The sequence below is a fragment of the Equus przewalskii genome, chromosome 1 (assembly GCF_037783145.1).
Source record: "Equus przewalskii isolate Varuska chromosome 1, EquPr2, whole genome shotgun sequence".
Lineage (NCBI taxonomy): Eukaryota > Metazoa > Chordata > Mammalia > Perissodactyla > Equidae > Equus > Equus przewalskii.
This window is the reverse complement of record NC_091831.1, coordinates 104,912,402-104,927,101: the sequence shown is the minus strand read 5'-3', so window position 1 is coordinate 104,927,101 and position 14,700 is coordinate 104,912,402. Positions and strand designations below refer to the sequence as shown.

General features: G+C 37.8%; 1 protein-coding gene across 13 annotated transcripts in view; it reads right to left on the bottom strand.

Moving 5' to 3' along the window:
* The window catches only part of LRRC28 (leucine rich repeat containing 28), a 157,292-nt gene that overhangs the window by 119,723 nt on the left and 22,869 nt on the right, over positions 1–14,700 (bottom strand). For all 13 annotated transcript variants that reach the window (XM_008532916.2, XM_008532922.2, XM_008532918.2 and 10 more), the window contains one exon: positions 12,757–12,797. In XM_008532916.2, coding sequence (XP_008531138.2) covers positions 12,757–12,797 — 41 coding nt within the window. The remainder of the gene's footprint in view (positions 1–12,756; positions 12,798–14,700) is intronic.

Below are 14,700 nucleotides of genomic sequence, written 5' to 3'. Positions count from 1 at the left end.
GAAAAAAAAAGAAGCAGAGGCTAATACAACTACTAACAAAGGGATGTTGTCAGGATTAAATGAATCAATAAATGTAAATAAAGCTCTTAGTATACAGTCAGAGTTCCATGAATGCTACTGTTACTATTGTTATAACTGTTACTGTTATCATGAGTCATTTGTAATCAAAGGCTAAGCAATTTTAAGTCACTTCTCTTAATTTTTGTAATTTCAGAGCAGTTGAAACGTTGGTATTTCAATGTAACTAGTTTTCATCATGGTCTTCTACTCAAATAATACAAGAACTCTCATTCATTGCTGGTGGGAATGTAAGACAGTACAGCCACTTTGGAAACAGTTTGGCAGTTTTTTAATAAAATTAAATATAGACATTTACTTAACAGTAATATACCAATGTCAGTTCCTTAGTTTTGACAAATGTACCATGGAATTGTAAGATGTTAACAATGGGAGAAATTGGGTGAGAGGTATACCGGAACGGTGTATTATCTTTACAACTTTTCTGTAAATATAAAATTTTTCTAAAATAAAAAGGTTATCGAATATGTTTTAAAAATTAAAGGAAGATAACTTTTACTTTCAGACATGATGGAATAACAGGGACCAGATTTACCCAATTGCTATAAGAAACAAGAAAACTGGATATAATACATGAAACAATCATTTTCAGATATTGACAATAGGCAACTAGGACTATGTTCCCTGAGAGAGAAGAAACAAGTTGAGGTGAGCCACACAACATCCCTAGCTTTCTGCCTAGAGGCAAACTGTGGACAGTGGTATAGAAATGGGACTGCAAGTATGGAAGTCTCACTGAATTACAGACACATACATCAAAATTCAGGGAACCTGAAGCAGCTGAATGTTACAGGGTAGAGTTTTGGAGGAGAGGGTGCTTAAAAAAAAGCACTTCAAATATTTAAGAGTAAGGGATCCTTTGACTCTTAGCTGAATTCTAAAATGACCCTAGGAAAAAAGTACCTGAAAACCTATCGGCTGAACAGTCCACAGAGCTCATACAGGGCTAGAAGGCATTCAAGTTCTGAGCAGCAAGGGTACGAAGTTCTCGTTGATCACTTGAAGCACTCAAACGAGATCCTGGAAAGACTGTGCCTGGGTAATAGAGCTAAGTTATCCCTAGAGCAAAGGTCACTCTAGCCCTGTCCTAACAAAGGGTAAAGACAAGCCATGAAAGATTAACTGCAAATAATCACATGCCAGAACAAAGCACAACCAAAAGAAGACGACAAAGTCCAGACAGTCAACAAGGTGAAATTTATAAGGTCCAGGATCCAATCAAACATATTAGAGATACCAAGAATTAGGAAAATGTGACCATTAACCAGGATAAAAACCAGTTAATACAAACAGACCTAGCAGGACAGAGAGATGGAGCTAGTAAACAAAGACTAAATAGCTATTAATACTATATTCAGGTATTTAAATGAAAATATGAACATTGTGAGAGAAATGTTAAGGTATAAAGAAGAACCAAATAGAACTTATAAAGATCAAAAAAACAACGCAGTGAAAACTTCACTGGGTGGGATTAACAGCATATCAAACACTGCAGGAGAAAATATCACTGGCCCTGAGATAGAGAAAACAGTTTGTGCCAAATGAAGCACAGAGAGGAAAAAAGACTGAAAAGCACTGAACAGAGTGTCGGTGATTACAGGACATTATTAAATAGTCTAACAAACACATTAGAGTCCCAGAAGTGGGGGCCAGAGATAGAGGTACGGAAATAAATATCTGAAGATATGTCGAAAAATTTCCAAATTTGATGAAAACTATAAAGACACAAACCCAAGAGGCTCAATGAATATCAAGGAAAAGAAAAAAGAAAACCACAACAAGAAACATCAAAATTGAATCTCTGAAACCAATGTGAAAAACAGAAATTCTTGGGGCAGGCCAGGTGGTGTAGTGGTTAAGTTTGTGTGCTCTGCTTAGGCGGCCCAGGGTGCGCAGGTTCAGATCCCAGGCATGGACCTACACACTGCTCATCAAACCATGCTGTGGCAGTGTCCCACAGACAAAATAGAAGAAGAATGACAACATGTTAGCTCAGGGACAATCTTCCTCAAGCAAAAAGAGGAAGATTGGCAACAGATGTTAGCTTAGGGCCAATCTTCCTGACCAAAAACTGAAACAAAACCAGAAATTCTTCAAAGTAGTCCAAGTAAAAAAGGCACATTATATTCAGAGGAACAAATATAAGAATGAGAGCAGATGTCTCTCCAGAAACTTTGCAAGGCAGAAGACAACGAACATCATGAAAATGCTAAAAGGAAAAGAAAAACTGGCAACCAAGAACGGCAGTCCCAGAAGATTAAAAAAAAATTCAAAACTACGGAGATGAATGTAAAACAAAAGAACTATAAGACTTTTAGAGAAAGAGAAAAAAAACAGGAGAAAATCTTCAGGGCCTAAGACAAAGAGTTCTTAGACTTAACACTTAAAACATGATACATAAAAGGATAATGTTGGAGGACTCACATTTCTCAATTTCAAACTTACTACAAAGCTACAATAATCAAGTCTGTGGGGTCCTGGCAAAAAGGTAAACAAAAAGATCGATGGGGCAGAATTGAGAATCTAGAACCACACCCATGTGTCCATGGTCAACTGAATTTTGACAAAGGCGCCAAGACAATTCAATGGGGAAAGAGTAGCCCTTTCAAAAATGGTGGTGAGATAACTGGATACCCACATGCAAAAACAGAAGTTAAACATTTACATCACATCGTATGCAAAAACTAACTCCAAGGGATCAAAGACCCAAACGTAAGAGCTAAAACTACACAACGCGAACAAACAAACAGAGTAAATCTTCATGACGTTGGATTAGAAACAGTTTCCTAGATATGATACCAAAACAGAAGCAACCAAATAAAAAATTATCAAGAAAGTGAAAAGATAAACCACAGAATAGGAGAAAATATTTGCAAATCACATATCTGATAAGGATCTAGTATCCTAAATATATAACGCATACTCACAACTCAACAATAAAAAGATAAACATAATTTTAAAATGGACAATGGATTTGAACAGACATTTCTACAAAGAAAACATACAAATGGCCAAGAAGCACTTGAAAAGACATGATTAGTCATTAGAAAAACACAAATCAAAACTACAACATACTAATTCACACCTACTAAGATGACTATAATTAAAAGGATGGACAATAAGTGTTGATGAGGATGTGGAGAAATTAGAATCCTCACACGCTATTGGTGAACTTAAAATGATGCAGCCTTTTTGAAAAACAGTTTGGCAGTTCTTCAAAAGGTTAAACATAGAGTTACTATTGCAATTCCACTCCTAGGTATAAACCCCAGAGAATCGAAAATATACGTTCATAGATAAACTTCTATATAAACATTCATAGTTACATAATTTACCATAGCCAAAAAGTGGAAACAAACCAAATATCCATTGACTGAAGAATGGATAAACAAAATGTGGTATATCCATGCAATGGAATATTATTCAGCCACGAAAAAGGAATGAATTCTGAAACGTGCTGCAATATAGACGAACTCTGAAAACATGCTATGTTAAAGCAGTCAGACATAAAAGGCCACATTTTGTATGATTCCATTTATATGAACTGTCCAGAATAGGCATATCCATACAAATCAAAAGTAGAGTATTGGTCACCAAGGAGCTAATTAGGGAGTGAGGAAAGGAGGGAATGACTGCTAATGGGTTTCTTATGAGAAGATGATATTGTTCTCAAATTAGACAGTGGTAATGGCTGCTCAACCTTGTCAATATACTAAAAACCACTGAATTGTACACTTTCAAAGGGTGAATTTTATGGTACATGAATTATATCTCAATTTAAAAAGGAACGTGCAATTACCATATGACTCAGCAATTGCAGTCTTGGGCATTTATCTTAGAGAAATGAAAACTTAGAAAAAACATGTACATGAATGTTCATAGCAACTTTATTCATAATAGCCAAAACCTGGAAACAACCAATATGTCCTTCAATGGGTGAATGGTTGAACAAACTGCATTACACCCCTACCATGAAATATAACTCAGCAACATAAATGAACAACTTGATACATGCACGTAGTGATACATGCAACAACTTGAATGATCTCAAAAAAATTATGCTGAACGAAAAAAAGCCAGTACCAAAAGGTCACATACTATATGCTTCCATTTATTTATTTTTTTCTTTTAAAGATTTTATTTTTTCCTTTTTCTCCCCAAAGCCCCCCAGTACATAGCTGTATACTCTTCGCTGTGGGTCCCTCTAGCCGTGGCATGCGGGACGCTGCCCCAGCGTGGCTCGACGAGCAGTGCCATGTCCGCGCCCAGGACTCGAACCAACGAAACACTGGGCCGCCTGCAGCGGAGCGCGCAAACCCAACCACTCGGCCACGGGGCCAGCCCCTGCTTCCATTTATATAACATTCTTAAAATGACAACCTTATAGAGATGGAGAACAGAATAGTAGTTGCCAGAGTTTGGGGAATGAGGGGAGTGTGATTACAAAAGGGTAGCGCAAGTGATCCTTGCAGTGATGGAAGTGTTCTCTTCTTGGACCATGGCAGCAATGACACAAATCTACACGTGATAAAACTGTACAGACCTAAATACACAAACACAAATGAGTGCACACAAAATGACGAAAAACAAGTAAGATCAGTGGATCGTACCAATGTCAATTTCCTGGTGGTGATCTTATAGGTATGCAAGACGTGAACACTGGTGGGAACTAGAGGATGTTTCTGTATTATTTCTTACAATTACATGTGAATCTACCATTATCTCAAAGTAAAAAGTTTAATTTAAAAAAAGGAGAAATAAAGACTTTTTTCAGGCAAAACAAATCTGAGAGAATAATACACGAATTAATATAAAAGACAATTTTTCTCATTTTTTAATTTCTTTAAATTAACAATTTAAATTCAAAATTATAATACTGAACTTTACCAGTTATCAATTTAGTCTCTCAGCTCCAAATCTACTTTCTACGCCATACTGCAGCTGGACCCTGTCAACACTTCTCCTTTGCCCAGTCCTCCTTCAGTTTTCCACTCGGCACAGGAGTCAAGGCCCAGTGGCACTCACCTCTGCAGGCCTCTTGGACGACCTCAAGCCACATTCTCAAAGTACGAACTCTTCACCCAGAAGCCACTTTTGTGGCAGCTCTGGCTGCACCCTCAGGCCACACTCTCCCCATCCAGCAATGCACTTCTACAGACCAGCTTCACCCAGTCTCAGGCAACTGTTTCACCACCCTGTGGCCACTTCGGCAGTAGCTCTGCCACATTCACAGGCAATTGCCTCCCTACTAGCCGGGCTGCTCCTGCAGACCAGCTCCACAACCAACACCCTCCTGTAGCAGTGAGCTGATAACACACACCAACTGCAGCCTAAACCATCTAGCAAGTTTCCTCACCACCAGCAGGCTATATGTTATTGTCACAGCCACACTTTCTCTAAAAGAGGTCTAAATCTCAGCCCAGGGGTTGGGGCTTTTTTAAGTCTTTAAGCCTATATCTGATAAAGGGTTAATATCTAAAATATATAAGGAACTCATACAGCTCAACAGTAAAAAGACAAACCATTCAATTAAAATATGGGCAGAGGATCTGAACAGACATTTTTTCAAAGAAGATATACAGAAGGCCAAAGGTACATGAAAAGGTGCTCAACATCACTAAGCATCAGGGAAATGCAAATCAAAAGCACGAGATACCACCTCACACCTGTTGGAGTGGCTATTATCAAGAAGACAAGAAATAACAAGTGTTCACAAGAATGTGGAGAAAGGGGAACCCCTGTGCACTGTTGGTGGGAATGTAAGCTGCTAGAGCCACTATGGAAAACAGTATAGAGGTTCCTCAAAAAATAAGACTAGAAGTACTATATGATCCAGCAATACCAATTCTGGGTATCTATCCAAAGAAAACAAAAACACTTACTCAACAAGATATATGCACCCCCATATTCATTGCAGCATTATGTACAATAGCCAAGATATGGAAACAACCTAAACATCCATCAATGGATGAATGGATAAAGAAAATACAGTATATAGACACAATGAAATATTATTCAGCCACAAAAAAGGGAAACTTGCCATTTGCAATATGGATGGATCTTGAGGGCATTATGCTAAGTGAAATCAGTGAGACAAAGAAAGATAAATACCATATGATCTCACTTATAGGTGGAATCTGAAAAGAAAAAAACGAAAGAAAACAAAACACAAAATGAGTTCACAGATACAAAGAACAGACTGGTGGTTGCCAGACGCAGGGGCTGGGGGTGTGGGTGAAATGGGTGAAGGGAGTCAAAAGATACAAATTTCCAGTTACAAAATAAATAAGTCCTGGGAATGTAATGTACAGGATGGTAACTGTAGTTAATAATACCGTATGACATGTTTGAAAGTTGCTAAGAGAGTAAATCTTAAAAGTTGTCATCACAAGGAAAAAGAAATTTGTAAGTATGTAAGGTGATGGATGTTAAGTAGACTTACTGTAGTGATCACTTTGCCAAATACACAAATATCAAATCATGTGGTACACCTGAAACAAATGTTATGTTTTCAATTATACCTCAATTAAAAGAAAAAAGAATACATATACACACACAGACAAAACGCCCCTAAAACACTGCAGAGTAAACAAAAACAAGCCGATTCTGGAGGAGAGCCAACAGTTAGAAGAAGGAATGGCACTGAGAGAGTTTGAGTTTTTGTTTTTTTAAAACAGCATTTAGTCTAAGGCAGTGTACAGACAGTTACCACAAAAAGTGGCTAAAATTCTGATAGGAAACTGCAGTCTTGCTATCCTAAAGAATAGGAGGGCAGAGTTCAGGACAGACATGGCTAGTGACAAGTAAAGTGAGAAGACCAGAAAAAAAGAGCCAGGGAGGGGGAATGCCAAATTCTACATATAAACTTTGCCTAAATCAACAGCTGACTCCAGAACCATGCATATGTGGGAGAAACTACAGCTAAAGACAAAAGAACTGGACTGATATTTCAGCTGCCTTCCAGGAGACAGTTTACTGTTTGAGTCAGAAGAGGTAAACTGCTTGCTAAAATAAAAACATCAACACTCTTTAAAGGAATATAACAGATTCCAGTCTCCAAGACATAACACCCTCAATTGTCAGAACATAATCTAAAATCACTAAACATATGAAAATCCAGGAAAATGTGACCCATTATCAACAACAACAAACAAAGGATAGCAGCCCTAAGATAATCTAGATGTTGGGATTAGCAGACAAGAATTTTTTTATATAGTTATTATAACTACGTTTAGAGAGAGAGAGACAAAGAAGGAAAGAAGGAAAGAAAGTTCTAGAACTGAAAAATTTACTGGATAAAGCTGAATCACAGAACGAATATGGCAAAAGAAAAAGTCAATGAACTTGAAGACAGACAAATATAAATCATCCAATCTAACGGGCAGAGAGAAAAAAGAATAAAGGAAACACGAATAGCACCTCACAGGTATGTAGGACAATATCAAGAGGTCTAACATATCTGTAAATGGAGTCAAAAAATGGGAGAGGGAATGGTGCATAAAATATATTTGAAGAAATAATGGTTGAAAATGTACCAAAATTGATAAAAGACATAAATTCACAGATTCAAGTAGCTCAACAAACTCTAAGATAAATACAAAGAAAATCATACCAAGGCACATCATAAATTGTTGAAAACCAAAGACAAAATCTTGAAAGAAGCCAGAAAAAAATTATATATTACATACATGTGGAAAAGGATTAAAGTCCCAATGACTTCTTATGAGAATCCGGGGAGACCAGAAGATAGTCAAAAATACTTTAAAAGGGCTCAAATAAAAACTGTCCAGTCAGAATTCAACAGCCATTGTATCTATAAATCAGTTTGGACTATTATGTTGCAATCTTCTTCATCTTCACGATTGTTTCAGCTTTTTGCCTGAGAGCCCCAAGGATTTTTTCTTTAAAGTCTGAAAAAACCTTTGAAAAAATTCCACACCCATTACTAATAAAAATTCTTGAGAAATTAGGAATTAATAGCATAGTAGGTAGCCTCTATGATGGTCCCAATTGAACTCCACCACCTGGCTTTCAGGGCCTTGTGTAACAGCCTCCTCTCAAGCACGGGCTGGACCTAGTGGCTCACTTCTAATGAAAAGAATATAGCAAAAGTGTTTGGGATGTCACTTCCACATCTAGATTAGAAAGAGACTAGGGGCTGGCTCTCTGGCCAGGTGGTGAAGTTCGTGCGCTCCGCTGCGGCGGCCCAGGGTTCGGATCCTGGGCATGGACATGGCACCGCTCGTCAGGCCATGTTGAGGCGGCGTCCCAGGTCCCACAACTAGAAGGATCTGCAACTAAGATGTACAACTATGTACGGGGGGTGGGGTTGGGAAATAAAGCAGAAAAGAAAAAAAATTGGCAACAGTTGTTAGCCCAGGTGCCAATCCTTAAAAACAAAAAAAAGGAAGATTGGCAACAGTTGTTAGCCTAGGTGCCAATCTTTAAAAAAAAAAAAAAAGAAAGAGACTATAGCTTCTGTCTTGCATACCCTCTCTTGCTCGTTTGCTTTCTCACTCTGTTGGAAGTCAGCTGCCACGTTGTGAGCTACACAATAGAGAGACCAAATGGCAAGGAGCTAGGAAAGTCCTCTGGCTAATAGCCAGCAAGGAACTAAGGCCTTCAGTACAACAACCTGCAAGGAATCGAATCCTGCCAACAATCACATGAGTAAAGATAGAAGAGAATCCTTTTTCAGTTGAGCCTTCAGGTAAGACAGCAACCCTGGGCAACAACTTTATTGCAGCCTGGAGAGCAACAGTGAAGCAAAGGCACCCCACTAAGCCAACTCCACATTCTAGAACTTCAGAAAATACGAGATAAGAAGTGTTTATTCTTTTCAGCACTTCTACATTTTAAGCCACTACATTTTGGGGTAGTTTGTTAAGCAGCAATAGATAATCAACACAGATGGATATTTACTTAACACAACAGAATACATACACCTTAATTATAAAGCCAGCATCTTTCTTAATGGAGCAACCCTAGAGGCATTCTCACCAAGGTCAGAGAGAAGACAAGGATGCCCACTATCTCAAGTACAATTTCACATTGTTCTAGTGGGACTAGCCAATGTAATTAGACTAGAGAAAATAATTGAAGTCATAAGATTTGGAAAAGAAGAAATGACACTATCTGTATTTTCAGATTTGAGAGTATACCTGGAAAACCCCGGAGAATTTGTGATAAAAGTAACTCAAACACTACAAGATTTTAGCAACTTGGCAGGATATTAACATGCAAAAATCAATAGTGCTCATATATACAAAAAAAAAAACAAAACAGAAGACAGAAAGAGAACTCAACAATCAATCACAACAAAAAGAATAAAATATCCAGGAATAAATTTAAGCAAGGAGGTGAAACATCTATACAATGAAAACTATAAGACATTATTGAAAGAAATCAATGATGACATAAAGAAATGGAAAGATATTCCATGCACATGGATTGGAAGAGTAAATATAGTTAAAATGTTCATACTATCTAAAGCAATCTACAGGTTCAACACAATGCCAATCAGAATCCCAATGACATTCTTCATGGAACAGAACAAAGAATCCTAAAATTCATATGGGGCAACAAAAGACCCCAAATAGCTAAAGAAATCCTGAGAAAAAAGAACAAAGCTCGAGGCATTACAATCCCTGACTTCAAAATATACTAAAGCTATAGTAATCAAAACAGCATGGTACTGGTACAAAAACAGGTCAACTGAACAGAATTGAAAGCCTAGAAATAAAACTACACATCTACAGACAGCTAAGTTTTGACAAAGGAGCTAAGAACATACACGGTTTAGGAAAGTCTCTTCCATAAATGGTGTTGGGAAAACTGGACAGCCACATGCAAAAGAATGAAAGTGGACCATCATCTTTTGCCATACACAAAAATTAACTCAAAATGGTTTAAAGACCTGACGTGAAACCATAAAACTCCCAAAGAAAATATAGGCAGTACACTCTGTGACATCACTCTCAGAAGGATCTTTGTGAATACCACGTATACGCGGGCAAGGGAAACAAAAGAAAAAATAAACAAATGGGACTTCATCAGACTAAAGAGGTCTGCAAGGCCATGAACACAACAAAAAGACAACCCACCAACTGGGAGAAAACATTTACCAATCATATGTCTGACGAGGGGTCAATCTCCAAAATATGTAACGAACTCAAACAACTCAACAACAACAAAATAAACAACCCAATCAAAAAATGGGCAGAGGATATGAACAGATGTTTTTCCAAAGAAGATATACGGATAGCCAACAGGCACATGAAAAGATGTTCAACATCACTAATCATCAGGGAAATGCAAATCAAAACTACACTAAGGTATCACCTTACACTGGTTAGAATGGCTATAATCACCAAGACACAGCCGGCCCGGTGGCACAGCAGTTAAGTTCACACATTCCACTTCTCGGCAGCCCGGGGTACGCCAGTTCGGATCCCGGGTGTGGACATGGCACCGCTTGGCAAAAGCCATGCTGTGGTAGGCATCCCACATATAAAGTAGAGGAAGATGGGCATGGATGTTAGTTCAGGGCCAGTCTTCTTCAGCAAAAAGAAGAGGATTGGCAGTAGTCAGCTCAGGACTAATCTTCCTCAAAAAAAAAAAAAATCACCAAGACAAAAAAATAACTAATGTTGGAGAGGATGTGGAGAAAAGGGAACTCTCATCCACTGCTGGTGGGAATGCAAACTGGTGCAGCCACTATGGAAAACAGTGTGAAATTTCCCAAGAAATTAAAAATAGAAATACCATACGACCCAGCTATCCCACTACTGGGTATTTATCCAAAGAACTTGAAATCAACAATTCAAAGAGACTTATGCACCACTATGTTCACTGCAGCATTATTCACAATAGCCAAGATGTGGAAGCTACCCAAGCACCAGTGGCTGATGAATAAAGAAGATGTGGTATATATACACAATGGAATCCTACTCAGCCATAAAAAAAAGACAAAATCATCCCATTTGCAACAACATGGATAGAACTTGAGGGTATTAAGTGAATTAAGACAGAGAGAGAAAGACAAACACCATGTGATTTCACTCATCTGTAGAAGATAAACAAATACATGGACCAAAAGAACAGATTAGTGGTTACCAGAGGGGAAGGGGGTTGGGGGGTGGGCATAAGAGGTAAAGGGGCACTTATATATGGTGACTGACACATAATAATGTACAACTGAAATTTCACAACATTATAAACTATTATGACTTCAATAAATAAATAAATAACAAGTTAAAAGATACAACAGATAAAATTCATTTACAATAACAAAGAAAAAAAGATTTAATATTTAGGAGAAAACTTTAGAAATGGTCAAAACCTCTATAAAGAAAACTATAAAGCATTCTAAAGGACATGAGTAGATCCAAAACAACATTAAGGAATTCTTGTTCTTGGAAATACATACTGAAGTATTTAGGGGTAAAGAGCCATGACGTAGGTAACTTACTCTCAAAACCTTCAGAAAAAATAATACACATATTTATACACATTTATAAAGAGAAGGAAAGCAAAAACCTGACAACGCAAATAAGGTAGAATAAACTGAATCTAATCAAGAGGAACCAGCCAGACAAATCCAGACATCTATTTTAAAAAGACATTTTGGGGGGGGGGGGGGGAAATTGGGATAATTTAAATACAAACTGTATATTAGATAATATTATTGAATTAATATTACTTTTCCTAGGTGTGATCAGGATATAATTATATGCAAGAAAGTCCTTATTCTTAGGAGATACTTGCTGAAGTATTTAGGGGTAAATATCTTAATGTCTACAATCTGGGGTGGGGAGCGATGAGGGAGAGGGCAGGAGACAGGCTAGGACACGGAAGAAGAGAAAGCAAATGTGGCAAAATGCTAACAACTGGTTACATTTAGGTGAAAGGTACACAGGTGTTCACAGTACTAAGCTTTCAACTTTTCTGTTGGTTTAAAATCTTTCAAAATAAAAAGATGGCAAAAAAAGGAATCGTCAGAAACTCCCAGCTTCAGGATGGAGATGTAAAGTTAGCTTCACCTCCTGAAAACCACGCCAAATAACCAAGAGAATAGGAAACAGCAATGCAAACTCCCCCTTCACAAAATTAGGAGGCAGCAGAAAAGAAAGGGAACTACGAGATATCTAAACTTCGTAGCTTCCTAGCGATAAGTCAATAGACGCTTAAAGTTGATGCACTAAAAAACAAAGGTGCAAACATATTATTTATGATTATGGAGGGAATCATCAAAAGAACTAAAACAAATGAAGCATGGAGGACGCAGGGAAGGAAGTTTTTACTCTGTATTTTAAATCTTTTATACTGTCTGACTGTTTCTATCAAGTTTCACATGTAGTGCTAGTAAAAAATAATAGTAATAAATTTTCCCAATTACATGGACTATCCAGAAGGATTCTGTGACAAAGATGCTGCACCCAGAAAAAACGTATCTTTCGTCTTCACTACTTTGAGGTGAGATATTTTAAAATACAAATTTAAATGGTAAAATACTTCAAAGTACTATTGGGTTTATCAGAACCACAGGTCTACCTACAGGAACAGCATAATCATACCAAAAAATAATAAATTAATACATTAAAATTATATTTCCTATTATTTCAAATAACAAAATTATTTCATTCTTGTCTTTTTAAAAATTTAAATAAACAGACTCACAGTTCCACAAGGTTTGGAAGCTTCTGAGCAAGGTTTTCTGGCTGAAAATTAAAAACTCAGAATTAAATTTTATTTTTGAAAAATGTATAAACATTTCTAAATAGTTTAAACACAAAGTACTATCTTTTTGAAGGGTGTAAAAATTTTGAGAAAATAATGTGAAAATAAAAAATTAGCAAGTCAGGGTTTACGCTTACATACACCATACTACAATTTAAATTTATAAATTTGAACACTTAAAATCAGTGTCCCTTGGAGAAACCAGAAACCTCATATTCCACGGCCATGGGTCACACAAGAAATGAAAATGTTCTCAACAGACACAGACAGAATAATGCCATGTGACACCAGAGACAGAGATTGGAGCGATGCAGCTGCCAAGCCAAGGATACTACTGGCAACACCCAGAAGCCAGGAGAAGGAAAAACCTCTCCCTCAGAGCCCCGGGAAGGAGGCAACCCTGCCCACACCTCGATTCTGGACTTCCGGCCTCCAGAACTGAGAGAGTACATTTCTGCCATTTTAAGTCACCCAGCCTGTGTAATTGATTGCAGCAGCCCCAGGAAACTAACACCCCCCACGCCAAACTCCCAAACCACCGTGCTCCTCAGGAGAAAGTAAGGGAAATCCCCAGGGGCCAGAAACCAAGACCTAACTAAGCTCAGGACGAACAGAGTAAGCTGGAGCTCACGCAGTCCAAGCAAGTGCCACATCTGGCCGCAGGTCATAAGTTTGGAGTAGGAGGTTGGTGTGGCAGGGAGAGGAAACTGGCCATTGGGAGGAGAGGAAGAGAGATGGACCTAGGTCCCTTACACAGCCAGAGCCCTCGAAGGAGCGCCCCCTCTATGAAAAGAATCCTAGAAAAATTCCGCTCACAGATTGAAAGTGGGCTGTCTCTGCTGGATGCAGTGGGTAGGAGGAAACGCCTCTGTGAATAACTGAAAGCCAGCCTGCATCTCTCCTTCTCTCTCTCTCTCCCTCCCTCCCACACAAAACACACACACACACACACACACACACACACACACACACACACACACACACACGGAGTTCAAATTTACATGAACACAAAGATAGGAGTTGTTAAGACTGAAGGGGCACACTGAGTCAGGAATAATTTTTTTTTATTCCACATTCAAACATACTGTAAGTTAAGCTAGATATCAATAACAAAGAATCAAGAATGGCTTTTTAGAAGAAATTAGGTCTGACTTGAGTCCTGAAGACAAACACAAATTATTAGTGGTTGCCATGGAGCAGGGAAAAAGGAGAGTTCTGGCCAGCTTTCTAGGCACAGGAAGCAACATATGAAAAGGCAAGAGAGAGGTATGCTTGGGAAACTGCAAACACAATCTCTTCTGCTGTAACTCTATAACAATACTCCTGAAGAAATTCTACATTTTCAAAAATCCTGTTATAAAAACAACTGTGTTAATAAAAAAACAAAAGTACTGGGGACTAAAAAGTTTTAGATTTGTAACAAAGTAACTTTTCATGGAGAAACTTAGTAACAGTGATTATCTTGAGGAAAAGGAGTAAGGTTGCCATTCTCTATCTAATTTCACGTTATTTGAATTTTTAACAATGAGCATGTATATCTTTTAAAATTGAAAAAAATTAAAAAATGTGGTACGCAAGGCATAAACTGCTATATAATAGAGTATCAGTCATATTATATGCAACTTAGGTTCTAAATACTCAACAAGAGAAATGTCATTTAGTTTCATATAGCTGGGCCATAGGGTATGAAGGTGTATAAGATTTTGCAGAGAGTGGCAAGGAACAGACCAGTGAGGGCTTACATTTTATACTGAAGAACAATTTTCTTTAAATTCTGAACACAATGGAAATCCACTGGTTTATTTCAAACAAGGAAATGACATTATTAATTTCCTATTGGCATACTGATGTATTGAAACACTGAGCGACAGTATCCCAAGCTGC